Source organism: Phaethon lepturus, unplaced genomic scaffold (assembly GCF_000687285.1).
Source record: "Phaethon lepturus isolate BGI_N335 unplaced genomic scaffold, ASM68728v1 scaffold35127, whole genome shotgun sequence".
NCBI lineage: Eukaryota > Metazoa > Chordata > Aves > Phaethontiformes > Phaethontidae > Phaethon > Phaethon lepturus.
The window spans coordinates 4,195-22,011 of NW_010551732.1; the positions used below are offsets into that span (position 1 = coordinate 4,195).

Here is a 17,817-nt window from a genome sequence, read left to right on the forward strand (position 1 = left end):
ACAGAGATATAGAACAAAAATATCCTGCATGCAGTTTCCTTTTGTGCAGAGTTATATGGACATAGAAAAGGATCCTGAAATGAGTCCAGAACAACTTCTGCCATGGCAGTTGGAGCACCATGCAGAGGCTCCTGAGTTACTGCTGGCTAAGGAAGCTGTTCAGTACTGTATAGTGCTCAAGATGTCATGGCCATGCTTCTTTCAAACCCAAACAAGCTGCCCCCATGGCACGGTTGTGCTGTTGTACCATGTTGCATGGTGTCATTGCTATACATTCCCTTTTTGTCCCGTACCAACAGGTTTTTTTATGCCCAGCTTTAATATGATCCTTATATTACAACAGCATGACCCCCAGTTCTTTCCCCAGGTTTTTCATTGCGGAGTTCTAGTGAGCTTTCTGTTTCACTCTCCATCAAACCTCTATTGCTGTATGATTTTTAAGACTTTGCAGGTTTATTTCCCTACGTTAGAAACTGAAGAAAATTGGTTTTGCTTAAGATATTGCCATCCCTTGTACCGAGATGCTGCTTATTATATGTGAGCTATCAAATTTTAGCGCCTTTCAAAAGATCCTGCTGTAGAAGATACATGACCTGGCTCTCCATATAGCTGGCTGTAAGTACGCAGAGGCATTCAATGATGCGGCACTTTCATAATCGTAACCAGAATTTGTAGGTTGTGTGTTTCTACGGATTACCTAGATGGTTGTCATCTGCCGAGCATCTTCTGGAAAGAAAAACATTTCTTGCTGCAGAGAGTGGAAATAGAATGTCAATATGAGTTGTTGTTTTTTCTTTCATTAAATAGCAAGCGGAAGTCCAAGAAGAAGGTAGTGATGATGATGAAGATGATGATGAAGTCTTTGGTTTTATAAGCTGCTTAAACTTAACAGAAAGGAAGGTTGGTATTCCTCACTAATGTCTGGACAGTAATAAATGAAGCTGCATCCTGTTTTTCTGCCTTGTATAACAAGGATCAGGATTTTGAATTCCTCCATGGAGGACTATGGTCTTAAAATTTGCACATCACTTAGCTTTCTTTTGGATCTTGTCCTGTGTAACTTGCTGAAGGTCAAACATAAGGCAAAGAATGGAATAGAGAGTTAAAACTAGGTCTGATAAGTAGATCTGGGGTAACTGAACTGTCAGCCTCTTGTATTTCTTCACTTTCATCTTTTACAGCTTTTGAATTTTGCTGTTGAGTGTACTGGTTCCTATCAGTTAAGAACCTTTGTTTGCCCTCAGCTTCAGGGTTGGTAAATAATTTTAGAGAAATTGTATGGTGCTTTAGAGACTGCTTAAGGAAATTGCCAATAGGCCTGTAGAATATTCCCTTTAAGTTCACATCCAAGTTTTTTTTTGTGTAAATAATTGTTCTATAACGTAAAGGAAATATACCTTTTGATTCTAGGGTACACAGTGTGCTGAACAAATCAAAGAGCTGATTCTAAGTCAGTGTGAGAAGAGCTGTGAACAGCATGTAGTTGAACAACTGAATAAGCTCCTAAATGACAGTACTAAGCCTGTGGGTCTTCTGCTAAGTGAAAGATTCATTAACGTACCACCGCAGATTGCTCTGCCCATGCACCAGCAGCTTCAGTAAGTTTGTTTGGGTTTTCTTTGACGTGATGTTTAATAGTACTTTTTCTTCATATTTTTTCAGGAATCTTATGTATACAGAACTATGTTAAGACAGGTGATACTATATCTATAAGTAAGATATGAACAGAAAAAAATATTTTTATTTCATATAAGGTCTTTAGCTAATTTTTAATATTTTTATATCTTTAGGCTTTTCAAACTATACTTTAAGATAGATGAAATCATTTAAGAATATGTGCTGTTCTACTGCAGAAATAGCCGTGTGTATATTGTAGTTTTTCTTTCTATAGCAGATTATTTTCATATTGATCTAGGAAAATTTAAAAATGAGAACTTCTTATAGCATGCTGATAACAAGAAACTTGGATGTTTCTGTTCACGTGTTAATGTCTGGCTCTGGATTGGAAGATTTGGATCGAGGGACAGCTTTATAAGGTGGATGAGTTCTGCCCCACGAAACCCGTATGTAGCGTTCTGATTAGTGTCAAGTAAACGAGTGAAGCATGTTAGGTGCTGGTTGATCTCTACCAATTCATTGTTTTATATCATAGACTGGGTGACAGTAAGTAAATGAATCCACTGAGATACAGCGTTATATTGTTTTAGTGCCACGTTGAGAACCAGGAAATTATGTTGGATAAGGAACTCCAGTAATCAAACAAAGATTGTTATTTTTTTCTTTTTTCTTCTTTTCCTTCATGTGAGGTGAGATTAGAAGTCAGATCTAAGTTGACTGCTGTCATGGCTCATTAAAACAATAAAATAGACCTTTAAGGAATTACTACTTTGATATGAAAGAAAATGTGTAGATAGTGTTGGTTTTTAGAGAAAGAATTGAGGTGCTTGAAAGCTTAGGTTTACCACTATTACAGCACTTGTTACAACTCAAATTCAGATCTCGACCTCTTTGTCTCAAAGATTTTGGACTGTTGCAGTGACAACGTGTTTAACAGAAGGGTGGGCAAGAGTATTTTCTGGCTCTTCAGTTACAGTTCCTCATGGAAGTGATAGTGTGATGTGTTTTCAGGAGAGTTGCACTTAGAGTCATTTCACAGACTGCCTACCATGAACAGGATTCTGGGAAAAAAGGGTTATATTGTGAGGCGTGGAAAGACATCCATATTTTTATTGTTTTAAAGTGCAAATAATATGTTTAAGTACTAGGAATGTGTATGCAAAATTTGTTTTCTGATGTACTTTTAATAGAATAGACTGCAATATGAATATCCTTCCTATACTAATACATTATAAGGTTTACTTACACATTTGTTGAGGGTTTAAATTGTATGGGTAAACATTTATTTATCTTTAGGAAAGAGCTGACTGAGGCACAGAGAACAAACAAACCTTGTGGAAAATGTCACTACTATCTTCTTATCAGCAAGACCTTTACAGAAGCTACAAAGAGCAGTTCTAAGAGGAGGGAAGGGAGAAATCAACAAAAAGAGGAATTAATGTTTGCAAATGCAGAGGAAGAATTCTTTTATGAGGTAACATATGTGATTCTTTTAATTTAAAATGTTTATTTTTCTTTTTATCAGCAAAGAAGGTGTTTCACCTTAAATTCAAGGGAAGCTTTCAAAAAGATATGGTCACATATCTTTTAAATTAAACTCAGATTTTTTTAGAATAGTGTTGAGAGATGAGCAAGCAACCTATTGTTGTGTATAGAACACAACACTCTCTGTATTTGGAGAATCATGGAGAGGTATGCCATCCATAAATCCAAATTATTAAATTAATCCTCATATTGTCATGAATTTACTAATATGTTATTTGTATCTGGTCACAATTAACCTGACTATAAGATAGTATAGCATAGATGGCCTGTGGCAGCATTACTGCCTGCTAGGGTCTCGAGTGCTATAAGGATAATGGAAAAATTCAAAGAATACCTGAAATAAGCAGAGACTTTAAGGGAAAAGATCAGATGTTACTTTGTCTTGAGGCCAGTGCCTTGGCCTCAAAGAATTCACAGACTTCATCTCTTTACTCATACAGAAGTGCTGAAGAGATTGAATTGAATGTAATAATTGTCAGACTTGTTGAAATACTGTGAATGGAATGTCCACAGTGTTAGGATGAACAAATGGTAATAAATCTGGATATTGAATTTAGCAGCATGTCCCAGGCCTTCTGAATTTAAAAAAGCTTGAAATTCCTTTTGTTTGGAGAACAGTGTGGTTGTCGTCTTTAATCTGAACAATAAGAAATGTGAGACGTGTTAAATTGCTGTGTCAGCTGAACAGAGAAGGCTGACTGTGGGTGTGTGAAGTGCAGGTTAGCTTGAATATCTGTCAAGAGATTCAAGCTAATGTGATTTACATCACAGGTGGTGTTTAAAAGTGGCAGCTGGAACAACTGGTAGTAGCTTCTAAGGTTGCTCTGACTTAATTGTGTCACAGCTTTAAGCCCTTACAAGAATAAAGATTCAGAAAGATCAAGAGGAATTGGTTGTTAGAGTCTCAATAAGCATCTACAATGCATGTTAATACTTAAATACACAGATCTCTTTTCCTTGCCCCTACATAGTTAGTCCTGTGTCAGAAAAAAACAGCTGTTGAGGCTTGGTTTAGATTTGGTAGTGCAATTAAATGCATTTCTCTGAAGTCCTGTCCCAAGAAACGTAACAGATGCAGAGCTCTGTGTTTGTGTCATCGTTGTTGGTATTATGTGGAAAGCTGACATGCCTGTTTTCTTTTGGATACCCGTTAGTTTCAGAAAATGCTCAGAATAAAAAAACTTTTGAAGGTCCAAACAAGTAGCTATCACTTCCTTTTTCTGTCTCTGTTCTACTCAGGACAAGTATATTAATAAAAAGTGTTGAAGTGCTGAGATAAAAATATTACTTCCAGTTTCCTAAGGCAACCTGTCTACACAATTCTCCTGGTCCCAAGCCAAATCATGAGAAGGGAAGATGCAAGAAATTAAATGAAAAATATACTTTGAAATGCAAAGAATTTTTCATCGTTCTTTATTTTATTTCAGAGCTTTAAAAATATTATACTACAGTATTATTGCTTTGTCAAGAGCCTGTTATTTTTCATTTCTGGCAGTGCCTACAGGATAAAGTACTTGCACATGCATCATATGGTTAATGGCAAAGGTTCCTGTGTGTAATCATTCATAACAATCTGTTAGAGGCTATGGTATGGCTGTAATTTTATTTCTTGGGAAGAAGAAAAATGTAAGTGGGTGAATTCATTGTTAGCTATAGGGAATACTGTTCTAGCCTCTATGCAGTAACAACTTTGGGACTTTCTTTTTGTGTTTCTGCCGCAGCAACTTTACAAACTGAACTTGAGCTCTGTGTAAACATGTTATTGAAAAACTGGGGGGGAGAAGCCTGTGATGCCCACGTGTCCACAGGTTTATGTTCTAGAAGGCCTATTTTGTATTTATCTCTGTTTTGTTATTTTGAGTGGCATTTTAAAGACTAATTGCATGCTTTTATCTAAATTGCAATAATTCTCAACTCAAGTGGATAGACTCAAACTGAACATTCTTTTCTTTTTAACAGTCTTTCTGGTGTTTTTAACAAATTAATTTTAAACATTATGGAGGATAGTAGATTAAGTGGGTCTCTGTACTTAATAATGCATATGTGTAAAATTAGTATTGGAGCTTATACCTCCCTGATCACACATAACGTTAATTAGATTGCCATAAAATAGTATTAAATGCGGTGGGGCAGACACTTAGAGCTATATAAAAGAGAGAGAAGCCTCTTTGCACTTGTCAGTTCCCCGTGCTTTATTCTGTTCCTTAGAATGTTACTGAGGGAGCAGAAGAAAATCTCTATTATAACCAGACTTGGAATTGATTAAAGGTTTAGGGCCTCCATTGCTCAAATTGTGTGTTCTTGAGCAAAGCCACTCAATTAATTTGATGGTTCTTCCAAAATTAAATTTACAACCTTCAGACATTTTTAGTAAACAGCAATCCTAAAAGGAGAGTGGATCTTAACTTTCCCTGCAGAGGGAAGAGGTTAGATAAGTTTTTCTACTTAGGAGTTCAGTTCATACTTCTTAACCTGAGTTGTGTAAGAACTAGAAACATTTAAGTTTTTCTTATCCATCAAGTGTTCTGTGTAGGAAAGCTAATAAAAAGGGTCTATTCTGTCTCTATGCAGTATATATCACTGAAAAGAAATAATAAACATTATGGACACCTATCGATTTGAAGAAGCATCCTTTATAAATATGTCTTTCAGTGGCTCCGGCCATCTAGAGACTTTCCAAAAGCTTTTTGAAATTCTGTTCAGGATTCATATTAGTGCCTATTGCTTTAATATTTAATTTCTACTGTCAGCTTGAAAGAGGGGATTACTGCACCACGTATTCTTACAGATATATCAATTTTTAGGACTCTGAGTAGTTTTAGAGTAGGCCACGAAAAGAGCAGAGCCTATTCGTTGCTTCAGGCCTTCCACATGTAGCACACACCAAGCTATCCTCTTTAATGCAGGCTCTACTTGCGCTCTCTCGCTATTCTTTTTATCTGGGTTTTGCTTGATCTGCTAATTCTCAAGATTACACAGCTAGTGGTTTGCTCTTGTTCCAGGGTTGAAGGTCTATTAAGAGCCTGATACTCCTGTTACTGGTCAAGGATCCCTGCTTTTTGGCACAGTAGCTTCTTAGTGCGATAATATGGCATGGGACGTTGTCTTAAAACAGTCTAAACTGAGTCACAGTAAGCATTTAAAGGGGGCATTGATTCTCCCCCACCACCCCCCTTAGGTGTTTTTTCTGATACCAAACTGTAATGATAGCAGTAATTTGAGATTTTAATATGAATTATATATAGGGGTTTTTTTGGTGGGAAGGGAAGAAAAGAACTTCTTAATAAGCATGTGCATAATAGGGTCATTATTTTTACTTTGTTTAGATGATGCATTATCTTTATGCTAATTAAAAATTTTAATCCTAATGCATTTATTTCTGTTATGTAGAAAGCCCTTCTGATGTTCAACTACTCTGTGCAAGAGGAAAGTGACACCTGTTTGGGTGGCAGATGGTCCTTTGATGATGTACCAATGAAACCTTTGCGGACTGTTATGATAGTTCCAGCTGATGGAATTAATGTCATTATGGATAAACTCAAAGACTATCTCTCACTCTGAACTTCCCTGTAAACACTGGTTTTTGTAAAGCAGCCGTGCAGAACTATGACTTCACAATATTTTCCGAAGACTGCTATTGAGTTAATGGTTTTGTAGTGCTTCCTCTGTACGCTTAGAAGACAAGTGGGTTGTACAACTGAAAATCTCCATCAAATTAATATTTTTAAGTATTATATCTTATTATACTTTGGTGTCACCATTAAGCAGTCAATAAAAAAAACAATGTTACAAGGAAACTTGAAGATCTCCTCAGTATGTTTATAACCAAACCTAAATCATATATTTTTGTAATGAAACAATGCATGCAACTCCTTTTGTAAGGAAAGTGTTTTTTCCATATGTTTCTTCTGTTGAATACATTTATGTAAAAAAATCAAATAATTACATGGGTTAAGATAAGGATGTATATTGTATAGACTGTTTTTATTTATATTTTTCCAATATATGATAATTCAGTCTAAAGTCACTGAACAATACATCTTTGTTCAATGGGAGTTTGGGGAAATTTTTCATTTTCTGTGCTGTCATTGTTAGTTTTCTGTTCCTCCTTCATGGCTGAAACAGGTGACAAGTGATTGATCACTTCCTGCAGAATATCCTTACTTTCACTAGGAGGAAGATTGTTAAAATAGTACTGAGGTGCCAGCTCCACGAATCTGGTGAGGAAATAAGACAAAACATTACTAATTTTTAAATTGGATTTTGAAATATTTGAATAGCTATTTCCAGGCTTGTACAAAAGAGACCAGCAATGTGCTGATGCATACAGCTATGAAGTTAGTATTTCCACTCAAAACCAAAGCTCTCTGAAAGATGTAGTAGTAGTTTATGCTTTCAGTAGGCTTGCACTTAAGGTACTCGGTCTACACTTCAGGTGATTGTTGTTCAGTTCTCAATGCTGCAGATTGCATTAAATAGTAATTGTTCTGGATTTGAACATATCTTTGGTTCAATAAAAGTATGAAAAAGGCTTTATTATAAACATTGAAAATAGAAGAGATAGGACAGTGAAATATATATTCTCAATGTAAAGAGATTTTTGCAAAAGGAAGACTGTAGTCTTTTCTTGAATCCATAAACAGTTGATACGGGGTGATTTAGCTGGCTGGGTACATAAAGCATGTCGAGAAGAAGATTTGCTGGAAAATAGCTTTTCAAAAAGAAATTTCCAGCTAGATTAATCTGTGAGTACACTGCTGTCTTAACTCTTCCTTGATTTTTTTTCTGTACATTTTGCGGTGTAAGAAACCTTTGCTACTTGTAAGGTGGTTTTTCAATGGATGAATTGATTACAATTACAGTGTCAGACATTGAGACTTACTTCAGCACCTGAACAGATCAGCACATGTTAGGAAATGCAAAAGGTTGACTTAAAGGATGTTTTGTTTTGCATGAAAAGAATAGCAAAGGCATGAGATCACAGTTCTTTCCGTTTTTAATAGTTCTGAGCTCTAAATCAGTGAGTGTTCTGAATGAAAATGAAGACATCAAGCAAAGCTACAAACAGTGACAGACTGTCTTTTTCTCTTGTGCCTATGTTAACAATTTTGTTTGGTTGGTTTGGGGTGGGTTTTTTTGTAAACCGGTATCCCTACCTAGATTGACTTGGTTATACTCGGAATGCTTTCTCAACAGAACCTGAAGATAGTTGTTTTTCTGACAGAGATAAAAGAAATGGAGATGACCAGAGTTGACTTCTCCAAGTGTTTCTGTCAGTGTACACACACGCCCTCACCCTGTCTGTGACTTAAATTATGCTTTTGTGGCAGAGGTATGAGTGAAGAAACAGTTTCATCGTTGTTGACTTACAGATCGGGTGATATCTCCGAGATGACTCTGATGGAATTGTCTTCCGATACAAGAAACTCATGGAATAAAACCCACTCAGGAACCCTTCTGGTGTTATAATATGATGAAAAAGGATGAAGCTGGGCCACTTGCTTGTGTGTTAACATTAAGTAGTTACCTGAGCCATCTATATCTCGAGCAATCTTTAAAAAAAAAAAAAATGCAGAGAGTTCAGTGTTCAAGATGCATAGATCAGTGTTTCCCTATTAAATTAAAACCAGGAATTAAACTTCTATATAGATACTTTCAACTGGAGAACCTAAACCTCGTCCCAGATTTCTGCAGGAAAGCTAGGGACTGGATACTATGAAATGAAGCTTAGAGTTAAAGAAAATGTTGATCTGTATATTTGAAAGGAAACTGTTTGCAACAAATGAGGGCAGGCCTATACAGTAAGTATCTGAACTTGTCTTTGAAGGGTCTGTGTGAAAACAGACGTATTCTTAAGAATTACAAGATTTTAAAATACAGTGTGTGGCCAAGCACTTGAAAGAGTGTAGTTTGGAGGGGTCATTCTTGTATTTAGGTGGAGCATAGTGATGTGAAGGAAAGCATGTTTTCAAGTGGGAATAAATTAATCTTTATGTTTACGGTTACAGTTAGAGTACCTCATTTGGTTGAGATGAAGAAAGCTGTATATTATGTATACCTAAGCATATTCAACAAGTCAATTCTCTGTTTGCAGGGTATTTTCACAAAAACATCTTCAAACAGAAAATAAGGTCTGAGATGTAATATTACAAGTTGAAGAGTTTTTGAAGTAAAAGAGTTCTTTGAGTGAAAGGCGTATTGACAGTTTTCCTCTTGCAGTGAAGTGTGTGGACTTCATGCTGTGATAACTGAACCCCAGAGAGAAGATTGGAATTGGCAGAAGTGTTTGGCTGATACACAGTGGAAAAAATGGCTTTTATCCTTTCTGATGATAAAAGATTTCACTACCTAACTTAAGTTCTCTGAAAACATTCTATATAAGTTATAGAATATATAAGATGGAACCACAATATTTTTCCTTACGTGCATAAAGTAACCAGTTAAGAGAGCTTTCTTAATGCTTAGTATGTTTTCTTTTGATCCAAAGTTCGGTTCTGAAATGGGAAGTTCAATACGCTTCATAATCTCTACTAGTTCGGCTCTGATAATTTCTGCCATCCTCAGTGCAGAACAGCTTAGAAAATAATCACGACACCATTTCTTATTACTGTAGTCTGTGGAGAAAAAAAACAGTATTTTGGCTTAAAGCAAAGTCTTACTGATAGGTACTATCCAAAGATATTGGTCTGTAAAATGCTTTTTGACTAATTAAAAACATTTTGGAGTGAGTAGCTGTGTCAGAGCTGTCCAAAATTCTGATAACAAGAACAATATGGACAACTGGGGCGTGTTTGTCTTGCTTGTAAAGTAAGTGGGCAATACTTGATTTGTGCATACCTGGATTATGGGCTTTTATAGGAGGAACCGTCTTCCTGGTTTTCTACAATGTCACTTCAAATGACAATTGTAGTAGTGCTGATGTATCCATGTTGGATGAGGTATGCTGTCCTAGGTCACTTTCAGTTAGTTAATAAACTAAAACTAATATTTGTTTGTAACGGCTACTATCTTCGGTTTCTCTTCTCTCTGATAATTAACAATTTGAGAAGGAATCGTTCTAAAAGGGTTTATGAACTAAATGCCAACAATATTCATTTTGTTGTTGTTGTTGTTGTTGTTTCCAAATTGGGACTAACGTGCTTCATTTTGTCTGGTATGAGTACACTTACATTGGCTTGCCGAGTTTGCACTGGCTTCCTTGAAGGCGTTGAAGACATTGATAAGAGTAAAGTGATCTCCTGCAGGGTGTGAGAATTTTCGCCAGCAAGTAAGAGCAATCTCCTCTGTTCCAGGAGGTGCGTGTAAGAAGCAATTAGGAGCTTAGAAAAAAATCAAGCCAGTGGTTATTAAGACACATAGGTGCATGCACAAATAGTAATCCCACTGATACTCTTGTTTTTTTCCTTTCTTGGTTCCCTTTAATCTTCAGCATTGGATTGCTGCTGAAGAACGGAATCTATTGCAGTCACTAAGGTTTTTTTTATATGGATGTTCTTTCAATCTCTTGTTTAGTTAATTTGTGCTGTAAACACAAAAGGTGACCAGCTTTCTCCTAGATGGATGCAAAAATGCTTCATAATAGCATGATCCAATTTATCCAGAATTCAAGCATACGACTTCTTTAATATAGAAAGAAACTAAATCTATGGATGTAATGCCTAAATTTGCTGCTATATGTTGAAATTTATGCCTTCCAGTGCATTTTACTTCTGTGGTCATATTGTACTACATAATTGTGTCTTTCGAGATGATTGAGCTTTTTAAAAACTCAAATGTGCCTGTGCTCAATTGTTTACATTTGTTGTATGTACTTACAAATTTTATCACAAGTTTAGGCCTACTATTAAAAATCAGGCCAGCTTGAGCATAAAACGAAGACGCTCTTTAAGGAGAAGAACTAACACAGCTTGGTATGCTGTGGGTTTGTGTCACTGCTGCCTAAGACTTCTCACCAATTTCTGGGCATAGGCTATTCCCTCTGGGCACAGCACAGTAGTGCCATGCCAAAACATTCTCTACAGGCAAGGGTAAGCGGTGGCTGTTGAGCAGTAGATAGCTCTCAAGCATTGGTGCTGTACTAGGGTTATGCCATAAAACCAGTAGCACAGTGCTATATTGTTGGGAGGTTGCTGCGGAGAGAAGCGAGACAGCTAAATATTGCTGAAGCCAACATCGCTATCTAACACTGAGAACTGAAAGAGTCTAGGTCTAGCCCTGTCCTCCACTATCTTCTGGTGGGATCCTGAGAAGTCATCATCATTATTTGCTGTTTGAACTTCTAGAGTCACCCTCAGTTATCCTGAAAATTTTTATTTTGTCCATCTTTGATATATTAAGATTTCAATAGCAGCTTTCGCAGACTGAAGAGCTTTTAGGTATCTGGGGTTTATGTGGATTGGTTTGAAAGCTCTGTCACATCAATTGAAGAATAATTAACAACCTTTAATATAAATGTTCTTATTCCAGACTTCATGTGTTCAGTGTTTGGGGCTAGCTGGTTTGCCTCACGGTGCCATGTAAGAGCCATGCAAGGGCAGAGTGATCCATCAGGACAGAATGGTATGGATATTTAAGGTTATCTTAGTTTTTATAAAGTATTTGGAGAAACAAGATCGCAAAGTAATTCTTTGTAGCTCAACAGTTCAGTATTGTTGATAATTAGAACTTCCTCTAATTTTTCGTTCCAGACTGTAATAAATGTACATGAATACGAGATAAGTTTAAGAAAGGTAAGTTCCAACAAAAGGTTGGAACCTAATGGGGCATCTGAAGCATGGAATTGGGAGTTCTACTTAAGAATTCACTACTGTTTCATTGCATGCTTAAAATAAAGACTTAAACAGCCAAAGATATTAATTTACTTGAAACAAGCATGATGTAAATAACAAAAATTTGCCTTTGGGTTGCCCTTGTGAATAGACTTCGAGTCTACATGGATTTGGCAAGTGGCACAAGCCATGTAGTAAGACATTATTTACGAGTACCTGTTACCATGGCTGCAATGGTGAGCATTTCATCAACACACTCAAATTCACACGAGGCCAGAATTGACTTTGACAGTTGTGGATCCAGGGGAAATTCTGACATAATAATTCCAAATTCAGAAAGGTTTCCGTCATTATCCAGGGCTGCTAGATAATCAAGATCTTCCAAAGCCTGCATCAGGCTTTCAGGAGCTAATAAGAAGGAAAGATAATTCAAATTCTTGAGAATGACTACATATAGGCGAATGCCTGAATTCTCATGATAATGTTTCAGTTGTATATTTCCTATGTGAAAATGATAGAAGTCAGCTTCTGTCATTTAACAACGGGTAAAAAGAAAAGTAATAAATGAGATGAATGGAAGGCTGAGAACATTCTGGAGGAAGAAAATATGGGGTAACCATTATAAGGCTGCAAATAACTGTTGATCTTTTCTCTGTCAGAGCAGTTTTTGTCAAAAGATAAGACACAGTGAGTGCTGAACAGCGTATCGCACCCAGACTATGTCAAAAACTCACTGATGGCAGTCTTCAGGTATTTTTTTGTGTGCATGTTCATTCTTTTTAATGAGGGCTGGTTGCATTTGAGGGGTGCTGAGAGATAGACAACAGCTCTAGGAAAGAGGATTGTAACAAGGAGACAAGCATTTACAGAAGTTGTAGCTGTCTTATTCTTGCAGGTATTTTGTGTTCTCTTGGTTGGCCTTTTTTTTTTTTTTACAATTTTTTTTTTATAATTTTTTTTACATTTTTTTTTACAATTTTTTTTTCATTTTTTTTTTTTTTACATAGTTTCTTATGATGTTAGAAGAAAAATGGGAACATAGTAAAAGAAAATGTCTCCTGAAAAATTGGCTGTCCTTTCTCACGGCACAAAATTAAATGTTCGAGTTTCACTTATTGTAGGTTATAACTTCCTTACAACCTCCACAGGTATAAGTGAGAACAATGAGGCAGAAAAAATGAGTGAATATAGCAAAATAATCAGGTAGGCTGAGAGACTAATTTGGCAAAAAAGTAGGAAATAAGTTTTATATATATAAAATTATAGGGCCACACAGTGGGTAGGGAGCATGAGCGCAAGACAGATTGGACAGAGGTAAACACGAAGATATCATGAGTTAGAGTTTAGCATTTAAAATGGGGGTCTGAACAGTGAAAGCAGAGGAGAATGAAGACTGAAGTGATGGGTTTTGTATCTTAGATGTTAGATAAATGCCTGGGGGCCTGCCAGGAGCGTTTGGTAGGGAGGTTTACTTCTGCATACATTGAACACCGCGCTTTCAGGCTGAAGTGTTCCACATGTGCTTTTTCTGAAGGCTGCTGGAGTATCGACAATTCAGTTAATTGTTCAGTTAATGCGGTTTTGATCAATGGCATGTTAAGCTTATTCTATGAGGAGTACCTCCACAAATCATAGGTATATCTTCCTCTTTCATGGATGAGGATGAACGAAATCAACAACCCACAAGATTTGAAGATACAGAAAATGGCTTATACACACAAATATGCCTTTTTCATCACTTATCATTACATCTTATCAGTTATTTCTTGATAGACCAAAGGATGCCATTTGCAGTAGCTCTTCTGAGCCTCTCAGCTGGATGGGAGTAAATAACGAAGGAGTTTGACAAAGACTCTCCTTTCTCGCTAAGTATTTTGCTGAGCATTTTTTTTTCCACTATTTTCTCTTGCTTTTCTGTATCTGAGGCAGTGGAAGACAGAATCAGCTTATGTATGCTCTAGCCCTTTTACTATTATTTGCTGCTTTTTCCACTGGTAGGTGGTGTCAGAAGAATGTGAAGCGTTATTCTGACATTTTTTTCAGATTTTGAAAAAAACTAGTCTGTTTTCTCAGCAACACTTTGTTCTGCTGAAGGAATGGTGTAATGAATTCAGACCTTCACAGTTGCAGTGATAAAACATGTATGAAAGGACAGGATTAAGCAAATCGGTACTTAAACTGAGGACTGGAGCAGGTCTGTAGGAAATCTGCTGTTGATGAAAGTAGGTCCGTTTGGCAAAACAAGCACAGAAGAGTTTTGCGTGCAACCATGGAGGCTACACTTCTGGGGCTAGAGAGGGTGAACCCGAAAGCTGAGTAGAAGTTGTCAAGTCTATACTCTGCAAAAAGTAGTTGCTAGAGCATGAAAGACCTTGGTGGAAATTTGGGAACTCTTGAAGTGTGAAGACTCTTTCCTCCAGCTCTTTTCAAAGGTAGATTTCTATTCCAGGTCTTACTGTAACGGTCAATGTCTTTTATGAGTGCCAGTTCATTTAAATTCATAACTGTTCTCCTATCACTGCAGCAACTTTCTCCTTATTCCAGTTTAAGGAACTGTTTGATATTTCTTCTCTGTTTTATGGATAACAAGTTAAATTCTAGTCCCACTGAAGTTTGTGGCAAAAATTCCACTACAGCAGGACTTGGCCTCATCTCCAGCCAAGCATAAACAGCACTGGGAAACTAATGGCTGCACTGGCAGTTTTTCAGGCTTCTGTGGGCTGCTGTTAGTTTGCATATTAATGTCAAGGAGATCTGTAAATAAAAAAAACCCCAAAACCACAAAACACAAATCACAGCTACCCACACAGGCCGTGTGTGTATTTGTTCTTGTATGTTCATTAGTAGATGACTAGAAATAATTTCTTGCTTGAATTCGTGACGAACAGGAACCTGTCTTTGGCAGGTCACTTCTGCAGCACCAAGGCTAAAAGCAAAGCAACTCTGCAAGGAGCTGGTAGGTCGCGTTTAGCCCTAACGCCGCACTTCAGGCACCCGTCCTTCCTGCAAGAAAATCTGGAGTTTGGGTTTTTACTTCCTTGGCAGTGAACTGTTAGTTCATTGCCAGCACTCTGTACTTAATTTTTTCTTTGCTTCATTGTAACTAGTTAAAATAGGAAGCAAGTAAACACTTGTTTTTAACCCTTTTCTGTTACTAACGTCCGAAGGGAAACAATAGTTTATTAATTACCCTTGCATGAGCTTTTACAGAACTTCTTCAGCATGTACAACAGTTAGTGTTGTGCCTTCACTTAATTTTAAAACACTTAGTATTAGTTTTCAGAGAAATTCTCTCAGAGGTCTATAAATTCCTGTTAAAACTGTGGACTTGTTTCATTTCAGTATTAAGAGTTCCTATCCCTGTCTGTACAACATGAGATGTTTTTGTCTAGCGAGAACGTTTGTTACCAGACATACGAGGTTTAATGGGATAAAAGGCGAGTTTTTGCAAAAGCTAAAGCATCTGAGAAGAAAATACTTAGGACATTTAAAGAAATGAAAAGTAGCAGCTGATGAAGGATGAGAGTCAGTGACAGGAAATAGATATCAGTGATTGAAAATACAGGGAGAGTAAAATGGTCATTCGGACATACAGTAATTACTAGGAAATCATGGAAAGCTGATTTCCAGGAATCAACAAAGTAGTTTGTGCTAGAACTTACAAAAATACATGGTTATATGGCAGCCAACATCAATACCCTGATAGCATCAGTAATTTGCATTTTTATGCCCTGGAGTTAATTGCCTTGAGATTTATAAGCACAAATTACTTCCTTATTTTGCTGTGAGTGTTACAAAAAAAAAAAAAAGAATAGGGCTTTTAGGTGCGGGTCTGCATTTTGAGGCACAAAACCCATAAAAAGGAGTTGAAAGAACAGCAAATGCTCACTTGAGAATTCTTTGTGGTATGTTTCCTATTTAAATAAAAACTATGATAAAACAAAAGCAGTGTAAATGTTTAGATATGGAAAGCTCTTCTTTAAAGAAATCTGCATTGTCTTTTCGTGATTTCTAGGAAGCAAGTGTCATTATTTTTAGGGCTGCTTGCCAACACCAACTACTGCTGCCATCGAGGCAAACCGCAAGGCTTTGTGATTCAACTGCTGCTTTCACAGGAGCAAAGTTAAAAAGAAGCTCTCAGGATGTGTCCTGGGCTTTCAGCAAGAAACTGTCACATCCCTGGAAGTTTAAAAGGTATTTTCTTATCTGATATTTTCTTTTCCTTGCCTGTGTTCTTTGGCTACTTAAGACTGGGTTGCTCTGGACTTGTCTGGGGAAATCTGACCAGTTTTATGTAAATACAGATCCTACTCTTAATCATACTTGGGCTTAGTAAAGCAAAGACATAACTAAATGTTATTGTTAGCACTGAAATAATTTATCTGAGGGTTTCAAGTTGACTTCAGACGATATTGTTTGTTTCACAGGTTTTTTTGTAACTTTGACATGAACGGAGTTATGTTTCTAAAGATGGTAAATATTTTATAAATTTTTAAAATTTAATTTTAAATATTTTATACTGTGTGATAAAACAAATACGAAAGCATTAGTCTTGTTGCATAAGGAAGCAAGTGATTTAGTGACTTACCAACCATTTTGTAGTAAGTGAATATTAGCGATAGGAATGAAACATAAATTTCACGATTATTAATAGTCCATTTAACTGCCATATCGTGTTTGTGTGGAGGACCTACAGGTCCTGTGTTCTGGTCTCCTGCTCTGTGAAAAATTTGATTATGTAAAATACCTGCTTTTTGATAGATCTTTTTTTTTTCCATAGGAATATCTCTTATAAAGTTAGAGCTGACATGAATGTCAGGGAGAGGGACGTTATCTTTAAAGAACTGATTCGCTGCCTGGCAAACCACAAGTTTTTCCAGCTTCTGTTAGGCATGAAGAACTGCCGAAGTAATTACTGCAGGGAGAATAGTTCTGGGGAATGGTGTTGTTACTGCAGGGAGATTAGTTCTGGGGAATGGTGTTTTCTTTATTGTTTTTTAACACTGCTTCTTGGATAGCAAACTGAAGATAACGGAGAAATCTAGTGCCTAGTTTTCTTCAAATTATGCAAAGATTTTTCTTCTGCAAGGACAAGCTTCTGTGTGCAAGTTTCATCTGGATTCTCTTTTTTCCCTTGTAACTTCTGAGGTAGGATTTTTTTTTTTTTGAGTTTGCCATGCTCCGATGCTACCAATTCTGTAACTATTATTTTGAAATTATAGTTATAATTGATCATTAAAAATTACTTTTCCATACTCATACTTTGCAGTCTTCCCACCCTTACGCTGATTCTTCACCCCTCCAAGCTGGCTGGTAATGGTCCCTACTGTGCTTTTCTGCCAGCAGGGACAGCCAGGACAGAGGGTGACCTCCATTTTCTTAACATAAATATACCGAGTTATAGCTGAACACCAGAGGTAGCACTGACTCTTCAGTGAAGTTGGTTTTCTGTCTGCTTTGTGTCATCCTCAAAGGATGCACATGACCGTGCATCATGTAATGTATCCACAAAGAATGTAATTTAAAGAATATTATTTAATGGTGTAAGAAGTATTTTAATCACTTTGGTTTCTTTTGTTACTCTCTAGTAAATGACGTGAGAGTAGTTCAGCTTTAACAGTACTGGGCTACCCCTTCCCATTTTTGGGATGCTCTTTGTGATGCCAGCTCCCTATTCTGAGCAATTGTCTATGTGCAGTTATACTTTTCCACTGATTTGTGCAGTACAGCATACAAAGTATGTGGCCATGTCTATGCTATCAGAAAGCTCTTCTTTAGGAGCTATAGAATACTATCTAATTGATGAAATTCAGAAATTAAAACATGAAAGACTCAACAAGTGAACCTGAGAGAATAAATCTGCTATGAAGTGATCTCTGTTGAGCAG

General features: G+C 36.8%; 2 protein-coding genes across 2 annotated transcripts in view; one reads left to right on the forward strand and one right to left on the reverse strand.

The window, feature by feature from the left end:
• BCCIP (BRCA2 and CDKN1A interacting protein) overlaps window positions 1-6,873 on the forward strand; it is a gene marked incomplete at its 5' end in the record, with an annotated part of 10,897 nt that extends 4,024 nt beyond the window's left edge. Inside the window, 4 exons of the mRNA XM_010291010.1 lie at window positions 808-900; window positions 1,411-1,598; window positions 2,914-3,091; window positions 6,553-6,873. Of these exons, the coding sequence (XP_010289312.1) occupies window positions 808-900; window positions 1,411-1,598; window positions 2,914-3,091; window positions 6,553-6,723 (630 nt within the window). The remainder of the gene's footprint in view (window positions 1-807; window positions 901-1,410; window positions 1,599-2,913; window positions 3,092-6,552) is intronic.
• A 313-nt stretch (window positions 6,874-7,186) lies between these two features.
• On the reverse strand, window positions 7,187-16,600 carry DHX32 (DEAH (Asp-Glu-Ala-His) box polypeptide 32). The gene is made up of 6 exons (XM_010291012.1): window positions 16,519-16,600; window positions 12,147-12,338; window positions 10,332-10,481; window positions 9,586-9,776; window positions 8,533-8,714; window positions 7,187-7,379 (listed from the first exon to the last, which is right to left on the reverse strand). Exons 1-6 carry the CDS (start codon window positions 16,598-16,600, stop codon window positions 7,187-7,189), a joined length of 990 nt encoding a protein of 329 aa, XP_010289314.1.
• Between the last annotated feature and the right edge of the window lie 1,217 nt (window positions 16,601-17,817).

Bases quoted from the DNA above. Each gene is read 5' to 3' on its own strand.
- DHX32 (XM_010291012.1), bottom strand. From the start codon at position 16,600: ATGGCAGTTAAATGGACTATTAATAATCGTGAAATTTATGTTTCATTC. The intron at 12,339-16,518 runs GTAAGTCACTAA...CCTTCTTATTAG, and splicing joins CACTTACTACAAAATGGTTG to CTCCTGAAAGCCTGATGCAG. The intron at 7,380-8,532 runs GTAAGTCAACAA...TTTCCTCACCAG, and splicing joins TCGGAGATATCACCCGATCT to ATTCGTGGAGCTGGCACCTC.